The sequence below is a fragment of the Lepidochelys kempii genome, chromosome 3 (genome assembly GCF_965140285.1).
Source record: "Lepidochelys kempii isolate rLepKem1 chromosome 3, rLepKem1.hap1, whole genome shotgun sequence".
In the NCBI taxonomy this organism is placed as follows: domain Eukaryota; kingdom Metazoa; phylum Chordata; order Testudines; family Cheloniidae; genus Lepidochelys; species Lepidochelys kempii.
The window spans coordinates 159,912,749-159,932,660 of record NC_136382.1 but is presented as its reverse complement, the minus strand read 5'-3'; the positions used below and the strand labels follow the sequence as shown (position 1 = coordinate 159,932,660).

General features: G+C 42.8%; 1 protein-coding gene across 1 annotated transcript in view; it reads left to right on the top strand.

Moving 5' to 3' along the window:
- Positions 1-19,912, top strand: part of DNAH14 (dynein axonemal heavy chain 14) — a 454,606-nt gene that overhangs the window by 99,957 nt on the left and 334,737 nt on the right. The window contains 6 exon segments of the mRNA XM_078851974.1: positions 11,427-11,768; positions 15,264-15,439; positions 15,470-15,663; positions 16,244-16,434; positions 16,739-16,984; positions 19,326-19,447. Coding sequence (XP_078708100.1) covers positions 11,427-11,768; positions 15,264-15,439; positions 15,470-15,663; positions 16,244-16,434; positions 16,739-16,984; positions 19,326-19,447 — 1,271 coding nt within the window.

Below are 19,912 nucleotides of genomic sequence, written 5' to 3'. Positions count from 1 at the left end.
GACATTCTGCTACTTTTTTCTGCCAAGAAGTTACCTTCTCTGGCACAGACCTCAGCACCGTTACTGGTTCATGATCTCCCTCCTGGACACCTGAGAGATCTGCTTCATGGATGGAGGTAGCTTATTACTTCTTTGAGTGCTAGTCTCTATTTGCATTCTGTTTTAGGTTGTACATGTGCTCCATGTGCCTGTGAATGGAAGTTTTTGCTAGCAGTGTCCATTGGTCTGTGCATGTGTCCTACCTATCACCATACCAAGGCTAAAAAGGGCTATGCAGGACCAACTGCCACTATAGTTCCTTCTCACCACCCTTGGTCTGAGACAGAGCACTAGTGTCCATAGCTAGTCTGAGCTTAGCTTCTCTTTGTAGTTGTATATAGTTATTCAACTGTAACCCTTCTGCCCGTCAGAGTTGGCAGCAACAAGGGCCGGGTTCAATATCTAGGGGTTCCATTCCAATAACACAATGCAAACCGGCTCGAGCCCCCACCCAGTGACCTGGGACAAATATATACCACCCCCCGCTGGGCGCCTCCAAGAGGCAATACTTCCCCTCTCGCAAGCACATAGTCTGAGTGTAGCAAAAGTCTTTTAATAACAGAGAGAAACAATGTGGCATTATGTTGGGGAAACACCACCAACCGGATTCATAACACAACCCATGAGCAAAAACAACCCCACCCCAGACAAATTGGGGCATGCCCTTTTCCCTTTGGTTCTTGAGTCCAGCAACCCCAAAAGTCCAATGCCCCAAAAGTCTCTGTCCCTGGTCAGGGCAGCCCCAGAGTTCGAAAGTTTATCGGTGGAGCTTTACCTCCCAACCTGGGTGGAAATGGGACAGGGGTAAGAGGCACCTTACGTGATCTGAAGCTGACCGCCCCATAGCGGCGCTCCGCTCCACCAGCCGCCCCACGAACTCCTTCGCTCAGCTGCGCTCCGCTCCGCCAGCCGCCCCACGAACTCCTTCGCTCAGCTGCGCTCCGCTCCGCCAGCCGCCCCACGAACTCCTTCGCTCAGCTCCACGGCCCACAAGCAGCTCCTGCCATCCACACAGTGCTCCGTGTTGAACTGCTTCACCAGCCGTCCCGCAAACTGCTCCACAATATATCTTCAGGCTCCCCCACTACTTAACACAACACTCAGTGATTTCAGCGCTTAGGTGAATTCAGCTTATAGTAGGGGAGCCCCAGTGCTGGTGCACTGTCAGCCCAAAGTGAGCTCAGCAGCCTATAACTAGACTTCTAATGAAATCAAAATTAGCTCTGATATTCCACAGTGGAGAGAGGAGGAAGTGCAATCAGCATGTAAGGCCCTCACCAAGGGGCCCATACCACCAAGTATTAATACTTGTCCCCAGCCTCTCTCTATTCACACAGTTTTGGAACCCATGACCCTTGCCTAGCGAGTGCTACTTAGATGATGGTGAATCCCTCCATTGTAACAAAAGGCCACGTACAGTTCCAAGCACAGTTCCCATAATCAGGGTAATAACAATTTATTCTTCCTGCCCCAATAACAGAGACACTGGGGATCCCACAGCAGCCAAAGTGACCATTTGGGCAGCTATGGTCTCATTCTAGGCGTGGTGGGTGTGCCTATGCAAATGAGATCAGCCCCTGAAGTTCTTTTCCACAACTTGCCACACCTCACCACCAGATGTCAGGGTGGAGCTCATCCTGACACTGCTTACACAACTAGTAGTGTATATATTGTTTGTTGATCAGATTAGTTACCCCTCTGTGTGGGCAGGCAGGCTCAGCAAGGCAGGATCCAAGTGTGGAGGGGCTTAAGTAGGGGGAATCCAGGTGTGGTTTAAGAGGGTTCTGTGTGGGGCAGTCTGGGTGCAGGTGGGTCTATTGGGGAGCCAGGTGAGGGGGCGGGGGATTTGGATGTACAGGGGCTTGTTGCGGGGGACCAGGTGAAGGTGATTGGGGCTCAGCAGTGTGGGGGCGGATAGAGCTTGGTGGGCGGGGTCTGGGTGTGGGGGGCTCACTGAGTGTTCCAGATGCTCAGGGAGTGGGGCTTAGTGGGATGGGGATCCAGGTGTGGGGGGCTTGTCAGGGTGGTCTAGGTGCAGCGGGAGTGGGGCTCATCAGGGGGTTTCTGAGTGTGGGGAGGTGAGGCTCGTCTGGAGGGTCTGGATGCATGGGGGTTGGGCAGATGCGGAAGTGGCTCCCTGTAGAGGGATCCCTCCCCCTGCAGCTGAGGCGCAATGGGTGTGGGGAGGGGGTTTTGCAGAGCTTTCTGCAGCCAGGGGAGAAATCTGTGGGTGGGTCTGACCCAGCCCAGATGCTGTGCAGGGGAAGAGGAAGTCCCATCCTCCCCAGCCCAGCCGGGACTAGCAGCTGAGCCCAATGCAGGGTAGGAGCTACCAGCCAGGTCTCTTCCCCAGTCCCACCTCCAGCCCCACAGTGATTTAGGGAACTCAAAACATACTGCTGGGGAGGGTCGCAGTACACAGTATAGACTTAATGGTCTATAAACAATTGTAATCCCTGTTTTTCTCAGGGAATTTACAGTAATATCAAGTAGCAAAATAGTTCCATTAGTGGTACAGTATTCCTTCCCTGTACCATCCACGAATCAAGGTAAGACCCATTCCTCTCTGGAACCAATGGCATTGCCATTGAGAGGTCTCCTGTTCCTTCTCTGAATTCATAGCCAGTGGAAATACATCACCTTCAGTTCAAAGGACATTAGTTCAAATGGGGTATCTAGGAATGTCTCAGTCTGTGTTCCCTCTAAACTGCACACACTTGATTAGCAGAGCCATGTACATCTGGCAATGTGTGTTTAGGTGCCCTTTCCCTCCACCCCCCACTTCTTTGCAGCCATGTTGCTCCTGCAGCTACTCCCAGGATCATCCTGCTGGCTGTGCAGAGTGGGGAGGGGAGGGAGGGTGCTGATATCGGGGTGTCCTTCCCCCACCCCTGTACCCCATCTCCACAGAGTAGGGCAGGAGCGCTGCTGAGGTCTGAACAAGCTTTCCAGGTTGTGAGTGAGTGCCTTAAAGAGAGCGCGCAATCTCTGAGACTTCCCTAGGAGTCAGCACACACAATCTCTCTCACTCACTCACTCTGTCTCTCCCCCTCCCCCCTGCCCATGTACCCCATCTCTGCGGGGCAGGGGCAGGGGGGACGGCTCAGGAGCAGGAGAGCTTTCAATGAGTGCCTTAAAGATACAGCACATGGTGTCTCTCAGAAACTTCTCCAGCATCCAGTTCACACAGTCTCTGTGTGTCTCACACACACACTGTGTCTGTGTCTCACTCACCTCCCAACACACTTGGTTACTTCTTGGTACTTCCTGCAATGCACATATATTATGTAATTTTATTCTTTCAAAGTGTTGTTATTTTAGTTTTTTGACTGGTCTATGCATTTCATAATTTTTATTTCTCTCTTACACGTAAATTTAATTATTTGAGTAGTGAGTTCTAAAATGCCTAACCTGTCCCAGCTGGAGTAATTATTCCTATGGTAACTTTTCAAAATATGTATATTATATCTAGGTTTTTTATTTCTACTGGTGGTGCACATTCACACATTACCTCGGTGCATAAAACAAAATTTATTCCAACACATGGATGGAAAAAATTAGAGAAACATTGGTCTCAGCACTCCCTTGTTAGTGACTGTCAGTCTCATAGGATACGGTATGCTCCCTGCGGGGCTCCTGCTCCCTTCCCCTCTGAAACATCTCAGTGTGCCTATTGAATTTCCTGGGACCTGTATACAAGACATCCCTCTCTGGGACCACGTAGTGAGCATGACATAAGGCCACAGAAGGCCGTTTTAATCCAAGGAGGCTCCTTCTCCGCTTCCTAGACAGGAGAAACAGTCAGATGAAGTCAGTCAGCTGGAACAAGGGGACATCTCAGCTCCACTGGTCCTGTCATTTTCACCCAACGAGGCAATGGTATGAGCTTTGCTTTCAGTTCCTGAAAATTGTCAAAAAGGACTGCTGAAGCCCCTCAAGATACCACTAGAAGTGTAGGAGGCTCCTCAGAAATTATTGGATATCCATCATAGCTTGATTCCGAATAAGGCTGCCCTCTTTATCAGTGAGGCAGTCTGAGAGCCAGCAAAGACTGTGTCACAGATTCTGGCCACCATTGCCCCTGCACCTGGAAGAGCAGAAAAAATATGTACCAGCTAAAGGGGCAGATTATCTCTTCTCAGACCCTGTCCCAAACTCTCTCAAGCAGCAAGTAAGAAGAGTAAGCAACAGAAAAGGTCCTCATCAGTTTACAAGGATACTAAACATCTAGACCTCTTTGGGAGGAAAAAACTATTCATCACTGAGTTTTCAGTTTAGCTGTTGGGATAGAAAGAAAGAAAAGAACTTTAGTTTACATTTCCCACCCTGTCTAGGGGGATTCCCCACCTCCCTGCTAGGGGCATTTAGAAGATTCTCTAATTCTTTCAGTTAAAAAAAAGAGGAGGAGGAGGGAGAAATAACTCTCTTCTGCATTCCTCACTGCTAGAGGGTGATAGCCCTCCCCCCAGGGGCATGCCCAGCTGGGCTTCAAGAGGTGCCTCTCCTTCAAGGAGTCAATTCCTGTAATGGAGAAAACACTCTCACTGTGTTCAGTGCAGAAGTAGTCCCTCTGCCACCAGCTAAAGCCAAGGTCTCACAAAAACCAGGAGCTGAAGACACTTCTGCCTCCAGGGGACTCCCATGTAGACCCTGGATCATCCCCAAAGCCTTCAGTGTCAAAGGAGTAGAGTTGCAGAAAAGACCAGCAGATTCTCCCTATAAAGGCTTGAGAAAAAGGGCTCAAAGCCCCCAAACTGAGTTGTTGGCCAGCTAGAGGGGTTCGCCATTGCAGCCACATTGGTACTGGCGGTACCCAGAAGTATCAGGATGCTTCTGCTGTGAGCTCAGCTGCACTGCCTGGAGGCACCAGGAGTCAGGTTCTGAGGCAGCGGTAGCACCCCCTAAGGACAAAAAGTTTCTGTACCATCTCTAAAAGAGCTGCACCAAGTAAACCTTTGGTACCGGATGTGACAAAGCTCCCATCTAGGGAATGCTCTGCACCTTCTCAGCCATCAGTACCAATAATGTACCACAGACACTCAAATAACGAGCCCACGGTACCACAAGAGTTCTGGTACCCTAGAGACCTGATGGTTGGGAAATAACCACAATCCCCATTAGTTGGTACTGGGGCCCTGGTATCGAGCACATCCTGGCACCCGGAATCACCCTCTGCATGAGGCCATGTCACTAATAGCCTGGTCAGCGCCACTCTTACCCAGTGACAAAGAGGATGTCATTTTCCTGGTCTCTCATTGTGGCCTGCTGTCACAATACGAGGGCACTCCTCAATTCCATCGAGCCAATCCATGATCATGGTATGGGCCCACTGGGGCAACCCCACTACCTAATACCCTTCCCCCCAGTGGCGGTATTGGGATCCTTGGGTGACTTACATATCATGACCATCCAGTATCTCTCAGAGAGAGTCCACCAGACAGTTTTCTACAGCCTCATTGTCCAGAGCCCCTGAGCCAGGGGAGGAAGAAGCTTTTGCACAAGAGGAAGAAGGGCTTGAAAGGGAAGCCTCCCTCAGCAAACTCCTCCCAGCAAACTTGTCCCCATTTCCACCAGATGAGGCTGTAAAACCTCCCCCCAATCAGTAGGTGATGATTTTAAGAGAGCTGACCAAAAATACTACATCCCTCCCAAAGAGGTAGACTTCCTATTTCAACATCCGCAACCCAATTCCATCATAGTAGATGCGGTTAATGCACGAGGCAAGCAACATCATGGCAGGTTGACCTCATACAAACAGGATTGGAAAAGACTAGATCTCTTTGGAGGGTAGGCATATTGGTCTGCAACATTGTAATTTAGAGTTGTGAAATACCAAGCTGTGATGGCCAAATATGATTTTATTAATTATAGGAAACTCAGTACATTTCTGGAACATTTACCAGAGACACAAAAGGAGTTGTTTCAGGCCATTGTCAGACAGGGTCAGTTAGTAGCCAGAACGACGTTACTGACAGCACTGGACGCAGCTGATACAGCGGTGTGCTCAATCTCCACGGTAGTGGTAATGAGGCAGGCTTCTTGGCAACACCTTTCTGGGTTGCCCAAAGAGCTGCAGATGATGATGGAAGATCTCCTGTTTGAAGGGCTCGAGCTCTTCACGGAGAAGACAGACTCTTCTCTCCATACCTTGAAGGATTTCTAGGTCACATCACGCTCCCTAAGAATTTACTATGTGGGAATGGAAGGTACAGAAGGGAAAATGTAGTGCTCAGCCACAGCACAGGTCATGACTTCCTCAATACCCACAGTCTCAGCACTATTATGAGCCACAATGTAGGAGGCCCAGGGTTCAGAAGCAGTCAATACCTCAACCAGTGACCTCTGAGACTGCCTCTTCTAAACACTTTTTTGATGGGTTGGTTGAGGGTCTGAACAACTATAACTTGCAACATGAGTTGCCATCTACTCTGTCATACCCCTTCGGAAGTCACCTTGCCCTCTTTCGCAGCAGTTGGGTGAAGACTACCTCTGATGGGTGGGTCTTGGAGATTAATTTGAAGGGTTACACCATTCAATTCACATCCCTCCCTCATCCCCCCCACTCCTTCCCTGCCCCTCTTCAGGGACGCTTCTGATGAGAACCTGCTTCACCAGGAAGCAGATAATCTCTTATGCCTAGGGGCCATAGAACCAGTCCCAGCACAACTCATGGGCAAGGGATTTTACTCCCATTATTTCCTGATTCCCAAGGCAAAGGGAGGGTGGAAGCCCATTCTAGATCTAAGGGTATTAAACACACATGTGAAGGTGCAAAAGTTCTAGATGGTCATTCTAGCAGCCATTATTCCAGCTCTAGAGCAAGGAGATTAGGTTTTGGTCCACGACCTACAAGATGCCTATTTCCACATCCCGATACCACTGTCACACAGGAGATTCTTATGGTTTTTCTTCGGGCAGGACCATTATCAGTACAGCGTGCTCCCATTTGGCTTCTCATCTGCGCACAGGATATCCTGCAAGGTTCTCTCCATCATAGCGGTGCGCCTGCGAACATTCGGCATTGTGATCTATCCATACCTAGGCAACTGCTTCCTCAGGGATCCCTCATTTCAGAATGCCGTACAAGCCACCCAGATGACCATCCACACATTTGTGCAACTGGGTCTACACCTCAGCTCACAGAAATCAACACTGACCCCGGTACAGCGACTGGAGTTTATTGGTGCAGGCCTCAATGCAGTACAAACAAGAGTGTTCCTCCCACTACACAGACTCATCACCCTTACGAATCCCATAGAGATAGTTCAGTCCAGCCCTCAAACAATGACCAGGAACTGCCTGCAACTGCTAGGTCATATGGCAGCATGCACCTTCAACACCCCAAACACCTGGATGTTCATGAGGCATCTTCAGATGTGGATTACTTCTGTCTATTCCCCAAACAGGAACAGACTAAACAAACTGCTATCACTACTCTCCACAGTAAAGCACTCTTTGGACTGTTGGACAGACCCAGCCAATGTTCAAGCAAGTGTTCCTTTCGTGTAACTGACACTGACTCTAATAATAGATGCCTCCCTAATACGCTGGGGAACTCACTAATAGGCTGGGGAACTCACCTACATGACTGCGAAGTTCAAGGCAATTGGTCTTCCACAGAAGCAACCCTCCACAGCAATCTTTTGGAGCTAAGGGCCATCAGGAACCTATGTGCACACTTTCTGCCTTTCATCAAGAACACCCACACTAAGGTCATGATGGACAATATGACCTGTAGGTTTTACATAAATCACTAGTGAGCACCAGATCTCCCTCCCTCTACATGGAAGCACTCAAACTTTGGAATTGGTGCATCTTTCACAATGTGCTCATCTCAGCTATCTCTGCTAGGGATACAGAACATGACAGCCAACAATCTTATTCGGAACTCTTATCATGACCATGAATGGGAACTGAACTCAGAGGTGCTTCAAGACATATTTACCTTTGCGGAACCCCGACTACAGAGCTCTCCACTACTTACCAGAACAAGAAATGTGCTTGTTACTGTTCTAGTCCCGACGTGCGGAAACATTCACCTGGAGATGCCCGCATCCTTGCATGAGACAGGGACCTCTTGTATGCCTTTCTCCCATTTCCTCGTCTGTCGAAGGTTCTGTTGAAAATTCAGCGAGACAAAATGAGTTATTCTGATTGCCCCCTCCTGGCCAAGGCAAGTCTGGTTCCCTTACCTGACACAGATGGCAGTATGTCCTCAGGTTCCTCTTAGGCCCATTTCCCACCTGCTGTCTGTTGGGATGAAGTAAGAGGCTGATTCTTCATCCCAACCTGCAGGTCTTCGGTGTACAGGCTTGGCTTCTTCTTGGTTCCAAGTTTTAGAGGTAGAATGCTCTGACGAGGTGAAAGATGTGTTGCTACACAGCCAAAAGCCGACCACTTGATGGACTTACCTTCAAAAATGAAAACTATTCCAAATTTAGTGTCATTCTAAGCACACAGACTCAACCTTGTTTTCTCTCTCTCTGATTTTAGACTACATTTTAGACCTCAAGAGGTAAAAACTCTCACTCAGCTCCCTTAAGGTACATCTTGTAGTCACAACAGCTTTTCACCATTAGATGGATACTTGGTGTTCGCTCATCCACTGATATGTAGATTCCTTAAGGGAATTGGGAATCTCTTCCCAAACGTGAGACCACCCACTCCAACCTGGGACCTTAACTTAGACTTCCCTTTGAACCCATGGAAACTTGCTCTCTCTTACATTGTCCATGAAGATGCCATTTCTAATAGCCATCACCTCACCTCACTTCTTTCTTTCAGCTGGGTGCATAGGAGAAATAATGGCCCTAATGGCATACCCACCATGCATGGTTTCTTTTAAAGACAAAGTAACTCTGAGGCTGCATTCAAAGTTACTCCCTAAAGTTGCCTCCACTTTCCATATGAATCAACAGACCTAACTCCCTGTTTATCCCCAAAACCACTTCATGACAACAGGGAGATGATTCTGCATGTGCTAGATGTTAGAAGAGCACTAGCATTCTACTTGGACAGAATTAAGGACTTTAGGAAATCTGCTAAGCTCTTACTTTGGTTCACAGAAAGATCCAAGGACTCTGTGATACCGACTCAAAGACTATCCAAATGGGTCGTCCGTTGCCTTAATATTTGTTATGAAGGACACAACCTACTGCCTCCGTACGGAGTTCATACGCACTCCACAAGGTCAGTTTCTACCTCGGTTGCATTCCTTAAAGATGTCCCTATCTCAGCAATCTGCAGAGCAGTGACTTGGGCCTCTGCCCACACTTTCGCAGAACATTATGCGATTACTGGAGATTCAGGTTCTGATGCCATCTTCAGCTTGTCAGCACTCTCTGTAGTAACAGACTCCACTTCAAAGTCCCAACCCTCCATGAGGGATACTGCTGTGAAGTCACCTACAGCGAAGAACCCATAGGGTTCTTACTCAAAGAAGAAGTTACCTTGTGCAGTAATGATGGTACTTGGAGATGTGTGTCCCTATGGCTGCTCCATAACCCGCCCTCCTCCCCTCTACTTCGGAGTTCTCCCTAATGGGCTCTGCAGTAGAGAAGGAAGTGAGGGGGGTTCGCCCCCGTGCTGCTAGGTAACCTCGAGGCAGACCATGAGTGAGGGAGGGTGCATGTGCTGGCCTCATGGACACTGCTACCAAAGTTCTCCGATCAGAAGTGCAGCGATGCAAGCACACGTACAGTGGAGCACCCATAGGGACACACATCTCGAAGAACCATCGTTACTGCAGAAGGTGAGTTAACTTCCTTTTTGTACTACCTGTCTATGAAGACTGCCTTTTTAGTAGCATTACCTTGACCAGAAGAATAGGGGATATTCAGACCCTTATGGTGGGACCTCCCTGCATAGTACTTCACAAAGACAAAGTGACTGAGACTTTACTCAAGCTTCTTACCTAATGTGGTTTCTGATTTGCATCTTAATCAATGATTCACCTACCTATCTTCTTCTCCAAGCCTCACACTACTCAGTGGGATGCCAAACTTAATACCTTCGACATTTTCAAGTATCTCTCTATTTAGAGAGAGAACGTAGCTATTCAGGGAATCTTGACTGTCTCTATCATTTGCTGATAGAATGAAGGGACGACCTATGTCCACTCAGAATGTCAAAATAGGTCTTGAACTATGTTAATGCTATGAGCTGGTCCATTTAGAGCCACCTGAACAAGTTAGGGCTCATTCAATCAGAGCCCAGGCTGCCTCTGCTGCATCTCTTTGACATGTCGCAACTTCAGAGATTGCAAAGCTCATATCTGGAGTTCAGTTCACACCTCCACTCAGCATAACTCCTTGGTAGAAGGTCCCAGACCTGATGCCCACTGTGACAGAGCTTTCCTGTAGTCGTCATCCCAGATTCTGAGCAACCACCTCGGGACACAAGTTATTATTGTGAGTCAATAGAAGTGGAATACTTGTGGACGTTCACTCGAAGAGGAAAGAACAGTTACTTAGCCTATAATAAGTAGTAACCGGTTCTTTGATATGCTTTCTGTACATCTGTGCCACACCCAACCCTCTCCCCACTATTGTAGAGTTCTTGCTAATTGGGAGACAGTGTTAGTGATGGAACTGGGGAGTGGTTACGGATGCCCTGCACTTTAAGCCATTGGCTATGGCGCATTGGAGAATACATAGGACATAAGCCACAGCCCCCAAAGGACACTACTGGTCAAAAAACTCTGGTCTTATGTACATGGGGCCTGTGCATACCACACGTGGAATACATGGGTACAACACATCTCAAATAACTAGTTACCTGTAATGTAAGTAAATGTTCTTTTTAGTGGCAGCATTTTATAAAAAGAAGGGTCCAGCCTTAAAGTATGTCACTTTACACTGAAAAGGTGTGAAAGAGTCTTAGGCTACATCTGCAATATGAGCTAGGCCCAGGATTCCCAGTGTGTGTACACATGCTCGTGTTAGCTCTCATTGGCACTAGCACACTCAAAATAGTGTATCTGCAGTAGTATGGGCTGTGGCGGCTGTGGCAGCAGTGGCCCGGGTTTGCTGCCCCAAGTACATACCCATGGGGGTTCAGGCAGGTTTGTACTGAGGCAGCTAGCCCATGCTGCTGCTTTCTGTGCTACCATCTGTACGCTACCATTTTGAGTGTGCTAGCTCAGATGAGAGCTAATGGGAGTATGTTTACATAAGCTAGGCATCACACCCTTAGACATAGCTTTAGTGTAAATTAATATCCAGCCATTTACCTCCAGCTCTCTCTCACTTCATTTTGTTTTCTTAACTGCATTGTTCCTGACTCCTCTCCGATTATTTTGATGATAAAACAGAGAAAAATATAACCATATAAATAATTTAAGTGTGTGTGTGTGAACAATATAATGATTGATTTTTCATTTATTTTAGGTTATCCATTCAGCACTTAGAAAGCTGGACAAAGATCTCAGAACAGTGGAAGAATTTATTGAGCACTTGACTTTTCTGAGCCAGATTTCCTCAGAGTTGCCAATGCTAGAGACTCAGTATAACACACTTTCCCAATTGTATTCTATTGCAAGAGCCTATGACTTCTTTATTCCAGTTGAACAGTTTGCCTTATATCAGACCCTTACTCGCAGTCTGCATGATCTCAAATCAAGTATCCTTATTTGTGAAAAAGGAAAAAACGACAATATTATAAAATTCAGTGCAGATTTGGATGGCTATTTTGGCAACCTACAGTCTGAACTTAGGAACTTCAAGAACAAAGTAAGTTACTGGTCTGTTAAAACAGCATATTTTCATCTTTAGAGGCAGTCTGGTCTAATGGATTGAAAATGAGTTTAAGAACCAGGAACTCAAGCATTCTGATCCTAACTGAAAAGGAGTACTTGTGGCACCTTAGAGACTAACCAATTTATTTGAGCATAAGCTTTCGTGAGCTACAGCTCACTTCATCGGATGCATACTGTGGAAACTGCAGAAGACATTATATACACAGAGACCATGAAGCAATACCTCCTCCCACCCCACTCTCCTGCTGGTAATAGCAGGTGGGAGGAGGTATTGTTTCATGGTCTCTGTGTATATAATGTCTTCTGCAGTTTCCACAGTATGCATCCGATGAAGTGAGCTGTAGCTCACGAAAGCTTATGCTCAAATAAATTGGTTAGTCTCTAAGGTGCCACAAGTACTCCTTTTTTTTTTTTTGCGAATACAGACTAACACGGCTGTTACTCTGAAACCTGGTCCTAACTGTCACTCTGGCTCATATTGTGACCTTGTGCAAATTGCTTAATGTTATATATCTCATTTTCCCTATGTATAATGTGTGGGTAATTATACTTTTGTAGCAGACTGAGGTATTAGGATTAATTATGTAATATTCATAAATTCCCCAATTTAATAAAGCACTTATGCATATGCATAAGTTCCATTTACTATGTTTGTATATTTATTTGTATTGCAGTACCACCCAGAGACCAGTCCCTGTTGTGTTAAGTGATGTACAAACAAAAAGACTGTTCTTGGCCAAAAGAACGTGTACAATCTGTATTTAAGACAGACGAGATGGACAGTTAGTGGAAGTGCAAGGTGACAATGAGTTAGAATCATGGAACTGGAAGGGATCTCGAGAGGTCATCTAGTCCAGTTCCCTGCACTCAAGGCTGTACTAAGTATCATCTAGACCATCCCTGACAGGTGTTTGTCCAACCTACTCTTAAAAATCCCCAAAGATGGAGATTCCACAACCTCCTTAGACAATTTATTCGAGTGCTTAAACACTCTGACAATTAGGAAGTTTTTCCTAATGTCCAACCTAAACCGCCCTTGCTGCAATTTAAGTCCATTGCTTCTTGTCCTATTCTCAGCGGTTAAGAACCATAATTTTTCTCCCTCCTCTTTGTAACAACCTTTTATGTACTTTAAAATTGTTATCATGTCCCCTCTCAGTCTTCTCTTCTCTAGACGAAACAAACCCAATTTTTCCAGTCTTCCCTCAGAGGTCATGTTTTCTAGACTTTTAATCATTTGTGTTGTTCTCTGGACTTTCTCCAGTTTGTCCACATCTTTCCTAAAATGTGATGCCCAGAACTGGACACAATGTTCCAGTTGAGGCCTAATCAGTATGGAGTAGAGTGGAAGAATTACTTCTCGTGTCTTGCTTACAATACTCCTGCTAATACATCCTAATATGTTGTTTGCTTTTTTTGCAACAGTATTACAGTGTTGACTCATATTTAGTTGGTGATCCACTATGACCCCTAGATCCGTTTCTGCAGTACTACTGCCTAGGCAGTCATTTCCCATTTTGTATGTGTGCAACTGATTGTTCCTTCCTAAGTGGAGTACTTTGCATTTGTCCTTATTGAATTTCATCCTATTTACTTCAGACCGTTTCTCCAGTTTGTCCAAATCACTTTGAATTTTAATCCTATCCTATCCTTTATGAGCATGTTGAACAGTGGTCACAGCACACTAGCTGCCCAAGAATAGTCAAATGTTTTATAGGCATCGAGGCATAAGTGGATGTTAATGGACCTTTAATGGAGCTTTAACACGTGCTTAAGTGTTTTGCTGAATCAGGTTGGACTTAAAACATGCTTAAAGTTAAGCACATACTTAAGTGCTTTGCTGAATTGGGGTCAAAACATTCTGGAAATATAGAGATATAACTAATGTTTTCAATTATTGCCACCAACTCCATTTTTGGAAAATGGAAACATCTCCTGAAAAATAAACAAGTTAATAAATATTCAATATGTAGATGCACACCGTGCATGCACTTAAAGTGATACGGATGTGCACACAAGAAATGTTAATTCAAAATTTGAACCAAATTTATTCAAATGATTACTGTCTGAACACAACATACTAGTTGAGTTGCCCCTGGGCTAAACACAGCTAGTGCAATACTACTGTACAAAAAAGTAATTAATAATGGTGCCTGGGGGGGGGGCCACGCTGAGATTGCTCAATTAGGGCAAACTGCAAAAAATGGGGCAGACAATCCCCAAAACTGGTGGGTATTCTAATACTGAAAATCACCAAGCCAGCAACGGAACCGCTTCTACAATACCTTACTTGTTATCCAGAAACCAAAACATAGTTCCCTTAAAGCAACACAGCTTTGGACTCCCACCCAGACAGCGAAGTCAAATATGATGAGGATTCCTGAAAATCTTGATCATGTAAAAAGTTATACCAATCCCAAAGGATCGGACATATTACCCACCAGATTAATGAATATCTTAGATCTTACCCAAATACACATTTACAGCCAATTCTTATTAACTAAACTAAAATGTATTTGAAAAGTAGAGAGAGTATTGGTTAAAAGATCATTATGCGTACAGATAGAGTAGAGTTCTTTGGCCAGTTTCATAGTAGGGATGGTGAGCTTTAGAGTTACAAAGAGTTCTTTCAGAATTAGTCCATAGGTTACAGTCCAATGTTCAATATCAGGGTGATCCAGAAGGGTCTGGAGACCTCAATCTTGTGATTCAAACTTCCCCTGATGAAGCTTATGCAGATCTGAGATGACAGGATCAGGGCTCTAGAGTTCTTTTTATAGTTGTCTAGCAGCCTCTTGACAGCATGCTGTCCTTGGGTGAACAATAGACAATTATCGTAACTTTGAAGTAGACCTTCTATTTCTTAAGCATCACCAGTAATTAACTACATGGATTAACAAAAACTGCCCATCTCCCCTCCCTCCATTTACAGATAGTTTAATACATAGTTCAAAGAGAAATTAAGACAGTGATATTACTACATTCACAGTTCATCTAAATGTTAACACGTCCTTTTGATCTTTGGATTAACAGAATACCGCCATAGATGGAAAATGTTTGGTTATATTGTCAGCCTCTAACAATATGTATGTAAATACACAAAACCACAATCATTTTCTACTTATATGTCTCTAAATGTTGAATTTGGGTCAATTAACCTGCTAGTTGCTTAATCCTTTCTGGTTTAATGTCACAATAAAAAAAATAAATTTAAGACTTACATATACCACTTTCTTCCTCTGGTAAGTGTAGATTTTTGATAGATTGCATGTGCATGCAGCAGAACAAACTAACAAAATGATGTGGTAAAAGGTAGAAATTCATAAAGAATTCAATATTTTTTCAGATATTTGACTTTGAACATATTTTAAAAGTTTTATATGAGTACTGTAATTAATTGGTTACTAATAGTAGGCTCTGTACTTCGTCATTCTTAGAACACATTTTAACACATTTTTATGTCACATAGGTGAGAAATCCAGTTCTCCTCCTTAGCAAAACATTGCCTAAGACAGCTAAAGAGATGATCCAAAGTCTTGTGGAAGAAGCTGCAGTTATTTGTAACAAATCCAGAAGTTATGCAAATTACCAGGATCTCTTTGACAGTTCCATTGCTGACATGAGATCAGTGTCATTGGAAAGGATGTCACAGAAGAGTCAAGTTGGAGATTCAAGTTCTCAGAGAGTGAATAAAGAGCTCTCTGAAGTTGAAAGTGAATTAGCTTTACGAAAACTCTTGTGGGACTCACTAGAGGAATGGGGAAAGCTTTCTTTTAGGTGGAAACATACGCTTTTTGAGAACCTTGATGTAGATTTAATACAAAAGGATGTTAACAGATTTATGCAGACAATACAGATTCTAGAAAAAGGTAAAAATACTAAAATCACTAGCTGAGGCTTGTAGCCATTCATCAATGTCTTGAGGGAAACAAAATATTTAGAAATTATGGGCTAGATCCTCAACTGGCATAAATTAGAATAATTTCAGTTATTTTAATAGGTCTGCACTGATTTTCACCACTGTTTCCTTATTCTACAAAATCAAGTTATGAGATGCAAATATGTTGAATTTGTGGTGCATTCATAATAGCTTTTAAACTTAAAGAATATTCCTGGTTCTTCTCCTTTGTGGGGGATAAAGAGGGGTTTGGACTTCTTTAAATCATAGAACATGAGGATATTGATGTCCAAATTATTCAAAAAGCCATGACCATTTGAATAAAATTAAATCAAAAAACTATAGATATGTTTCATTATTGTATTTTAATATGTTCTTATAAATGATGCCAATGGAACAAATTAATATGATAATGGAGCACAGTTAGTAGGATGCTAAAGAAAAATAATTAGAAAAATATTTTGTGTTACAACATTACTATTAAGTATATATATCTGCTTACGCAAACTGAAATAAGTCTGATATATTGCAAACATTTTATATTTTCCAAGGTTTACCCGAAAATAATATTATAATAGGTGTGAAGCAGTCACTAATGGATTTTAAAGAAGGCCTATCTGTGATTGTGTTTTTAAGAAGTCCATGTCTTCAACCAAGGCATTGGGAGGCTATACAGTATATTATTGGGCAATCCATTTCTTGGGATAAAAAGTTTACCTTGGAGGATGTTCTGCAACTCAATGTAAATATATGTTACATTATTTATACCTGACTCAGGAACTGATTAACGTTTTTGTTGTAAAATGTGATTATAATTAGTTTATTACAGCTGTATTTAGGATTAAAGTTTTACAGTTAGCTTTTAAATATATAGTCCAGTCTACTACTACTACGACTACTACTGCTACTGCTGCTCCACTTCTGCAACTTTTATAGGGATATTGTATATTTTGCAGGAATTCATACTCCAGTTATTTAGTAAAATATCTGTATTATCACTTGTTTATCTATTGTTCAACCCCGCGTAATACAGTTTTCCTCTTTAGTTGCTTCAGTACAAGAAAGAAATAATTGATGTATCAGTAACAGCAACCAATGAAGCTACCCTTGAAGTAATGCTGAATAAGATAATTAACCTTTGGAATAAAACTAATTTCCATTTATCTCCTCACTGCTCTGAAACTTCAACTGTCATGATTATTTCATCTGCTGAAGATATAATGGCTCAGTTAGAAGAATCTCAAGTAACAATTTCAACAATTAAGGGTTCTTGCTATGTTGGGCCAATTAAGGTAAAGATTACTTGTGACATTTGTGTATGTTTGGAGAATAAAGTCTGTGGAAAACCTGTGCAAGTGGTGTACAACTGAAATAAATAGTATCCTTGTTGTTTACTTTCTTTTTACTTTCAAAGCCTGGCAGCAAACCTTTACTAAAGGTGTGCATTCCTGTACTCATGTTGCTGTAAACAGTTGCAGAGCTGCTACTCGGGAGGGTCTTCGTAGAACTCCTCAGAAGTTCTGTCTCCACAAGACCATTAGCAACATTTGCACTGCAGTTACTGTATACTATATGTGATTTATTTGATTAATTTTTGGCAGTTTTTCTATTCAGCAGCAATTAGTCCTGGTTAGATTTATTTTTGTTATTAAATAGCTGCTTTTTGGTAGCACTACTGAATATGTGGTCACTTTTCAACCCTGTCAAGGGTAGAAGAGAAGTTAGATCTTTCCACAGCATAGATCAGCAGGAGAAAGAGTGGGAGCAGAGCATTTAGCTTCTAAAGCGTCCAGTTCCTTCTTAGCTTTCTGTCCTGACTTCCATGCCTTATATGTGAATTTGTCTAATCACTATGATTTGAAAAGGAAGGCGCTATATTTGGATGCATCTAACTTTGTGTGCAACTAGATTGATGCTGGAGGAAGATTGCCACTAATATATGTTTTGGATGGACTGAAGGGAGTCAATGTGGATGTTGCAGAGGCTTAAGAAGGTGGTTATAATAATTGATACGCACGATGATGAGGACATGAATGAGTGTTGTAGGTGTCAGGCAGAGAGAAAGGGATTGATTTGTGTGCTGTGAAGAAAGAAACAAAAAGATTTAGACATGGCCTGAATGCATGGGGAGGAGAAAGGAATTAAAAGGGTTTGAGCCTGGGTGATTGGGAGGATGGTGGTGTTGATTACACAACCAAATAAATGGATGGAGAAAAAATTATGATATAGGATAGATTTTAGCCTTGGTAACTTTATGTTGTTACCAAGATCTTCAGGAAGATATGGTGGAGAAATCAGTTGAGGTGTGGGACTAGAGAGAAAAGGGACATAGGTGTGGAAAAGGAGACTTGTTCATTAGGATAAAGACGCTGAAGCTGTAAGAGTGGATGAGGATGCCCAGGTATCGTGAAAGAAGGAAAAAGGACAAAGAAAAAGCCCTTTATGACTTCCATAAAGAGGGGAGGAAAGGAAAGAAGAGTAACTACCAAAGGAGTCTCAAATGCTAAAATAGTGCTGTATGGACACAGTATAGCAGACTACATAAGAATAGCGTCCTGAAGTTTTTAATTCAGTCCTGTCTTCAAGTCCATGAGAGTTTGAGTAAGGATTTTGTCCCATAGTATTTTGCAGTGTGCATGAATTATAGAGCTAAAATCTGTATTGTGTGCAGAGTGCTTATCAAATCATGCCTTTACTTTGTAAAGTAATTAATCATGTGTATGAAACAAATTAAGATGAGTATATGCAAATTCAGTTGACATTATGATGTTTTGTAACCTGTGTTTTCATTTTTTCTGCCTTCAAATAGGTCCTTAATAATACAGATTATTTTGGGTCCTTTTAATTATATGAATCGTGATCTTACATATAAAAAATCACAATTTCTAGTCATTTTTAAGGAGTCCAATTGTTTTATATAGCTGGGTATGATTTATAGTTTTGAGTCTTAGCCCGGATTGCAACTGTAAATGGCTTTAATTTATATCTCCTAGAACTGATTGATTATTATTAAAAAGATATGCAGCTGGGTATTGCAGCTGTATCAGTATCTTAAAAGGAAACCAGATATAGTAAGTAGTTCTTCTTAGTATCAACTTGCAAAATTTTACTTGCCCTTTGTTTAAAACAAATATGAACATGTATTTTTGTCAAAAAGTTTGAAGAAATAGGTTCACAGAAATCTCCTTACTGTTCTGTTGGCTTCAGTGAACAGTAACTAACAGTGAGGCTCATTTATGAGCAAGGAAAGCAGGATTCAGCTCCATAATTTATACCACAACAAGTAAAGTTAATTTTTAATTCATGCCAGTGCCCTGAAATGAAAAGATTTCCAGCTGAGTGATAGCTATTTTCTTCGTACTCTAATGTATTATTGAAGCATAATATAAAACAAATTTATGGCATATCTTAGTATGTCTTTTTCAGATACAAGTAATTAGCTCCTAATGAAGCAGGTTTTTTTTGTCACATTATATAGAAGTGTGGACATTTTGTATTTAGTACTCTGCTATAGTTTGCTTAATACTATATCAAAATTTTGTTTGGGAGTCCTTAGGTAACATATATCTTGAAGTAGTAAGAATTTCCACCAAATTTAGTTTTTACTTTATATTATTCTATTTTATATGGTAGAACCTTGTAGATGCATGGGATCGTAAGTTAAATCATTTCTATCGCACCCTGGAGGAATGGTTGATTTGCCAAAGGAATTTGATTTACCTGGAACCAATCTTTCATGCTCCAGAAATACAAAGGTATATATGAATGCGTATCACGTTGTCTCAGGGCAAAGTGATCTTAGCAGATCAGAGAATTGAACCTCAAGTATGTTCAATCATTTAAGAAATAGTGACCAATTTTTAAGAGATGATACCATGGTGATGCATGAGACAAAAGACACAGATGAGTGGATAGCTAAACTGTAACATGATGAAGTTTGATGTCCTAGGATGGGGCATAATGCTAGAGAGGTACAATAGTACTGTGACACTGAATGTCAGGGAGCTCTATTTTATAAAATCAACCAAGGTATAAATAGCTTGAAAAGAAAAGTTAAAACATTTTGCCCTTTTCTGTATTCAGAACTGTATTTAAAATTTTTTTGATTTTTGAACTGATTCAATTAAGTTAGTGCAAACCCTGTGTATTCGTTCTTTTAATTAGCTTAATTGGATATCAAGGTAAAATAAATTGACATAAACCAGGTTTAAATTGAAATA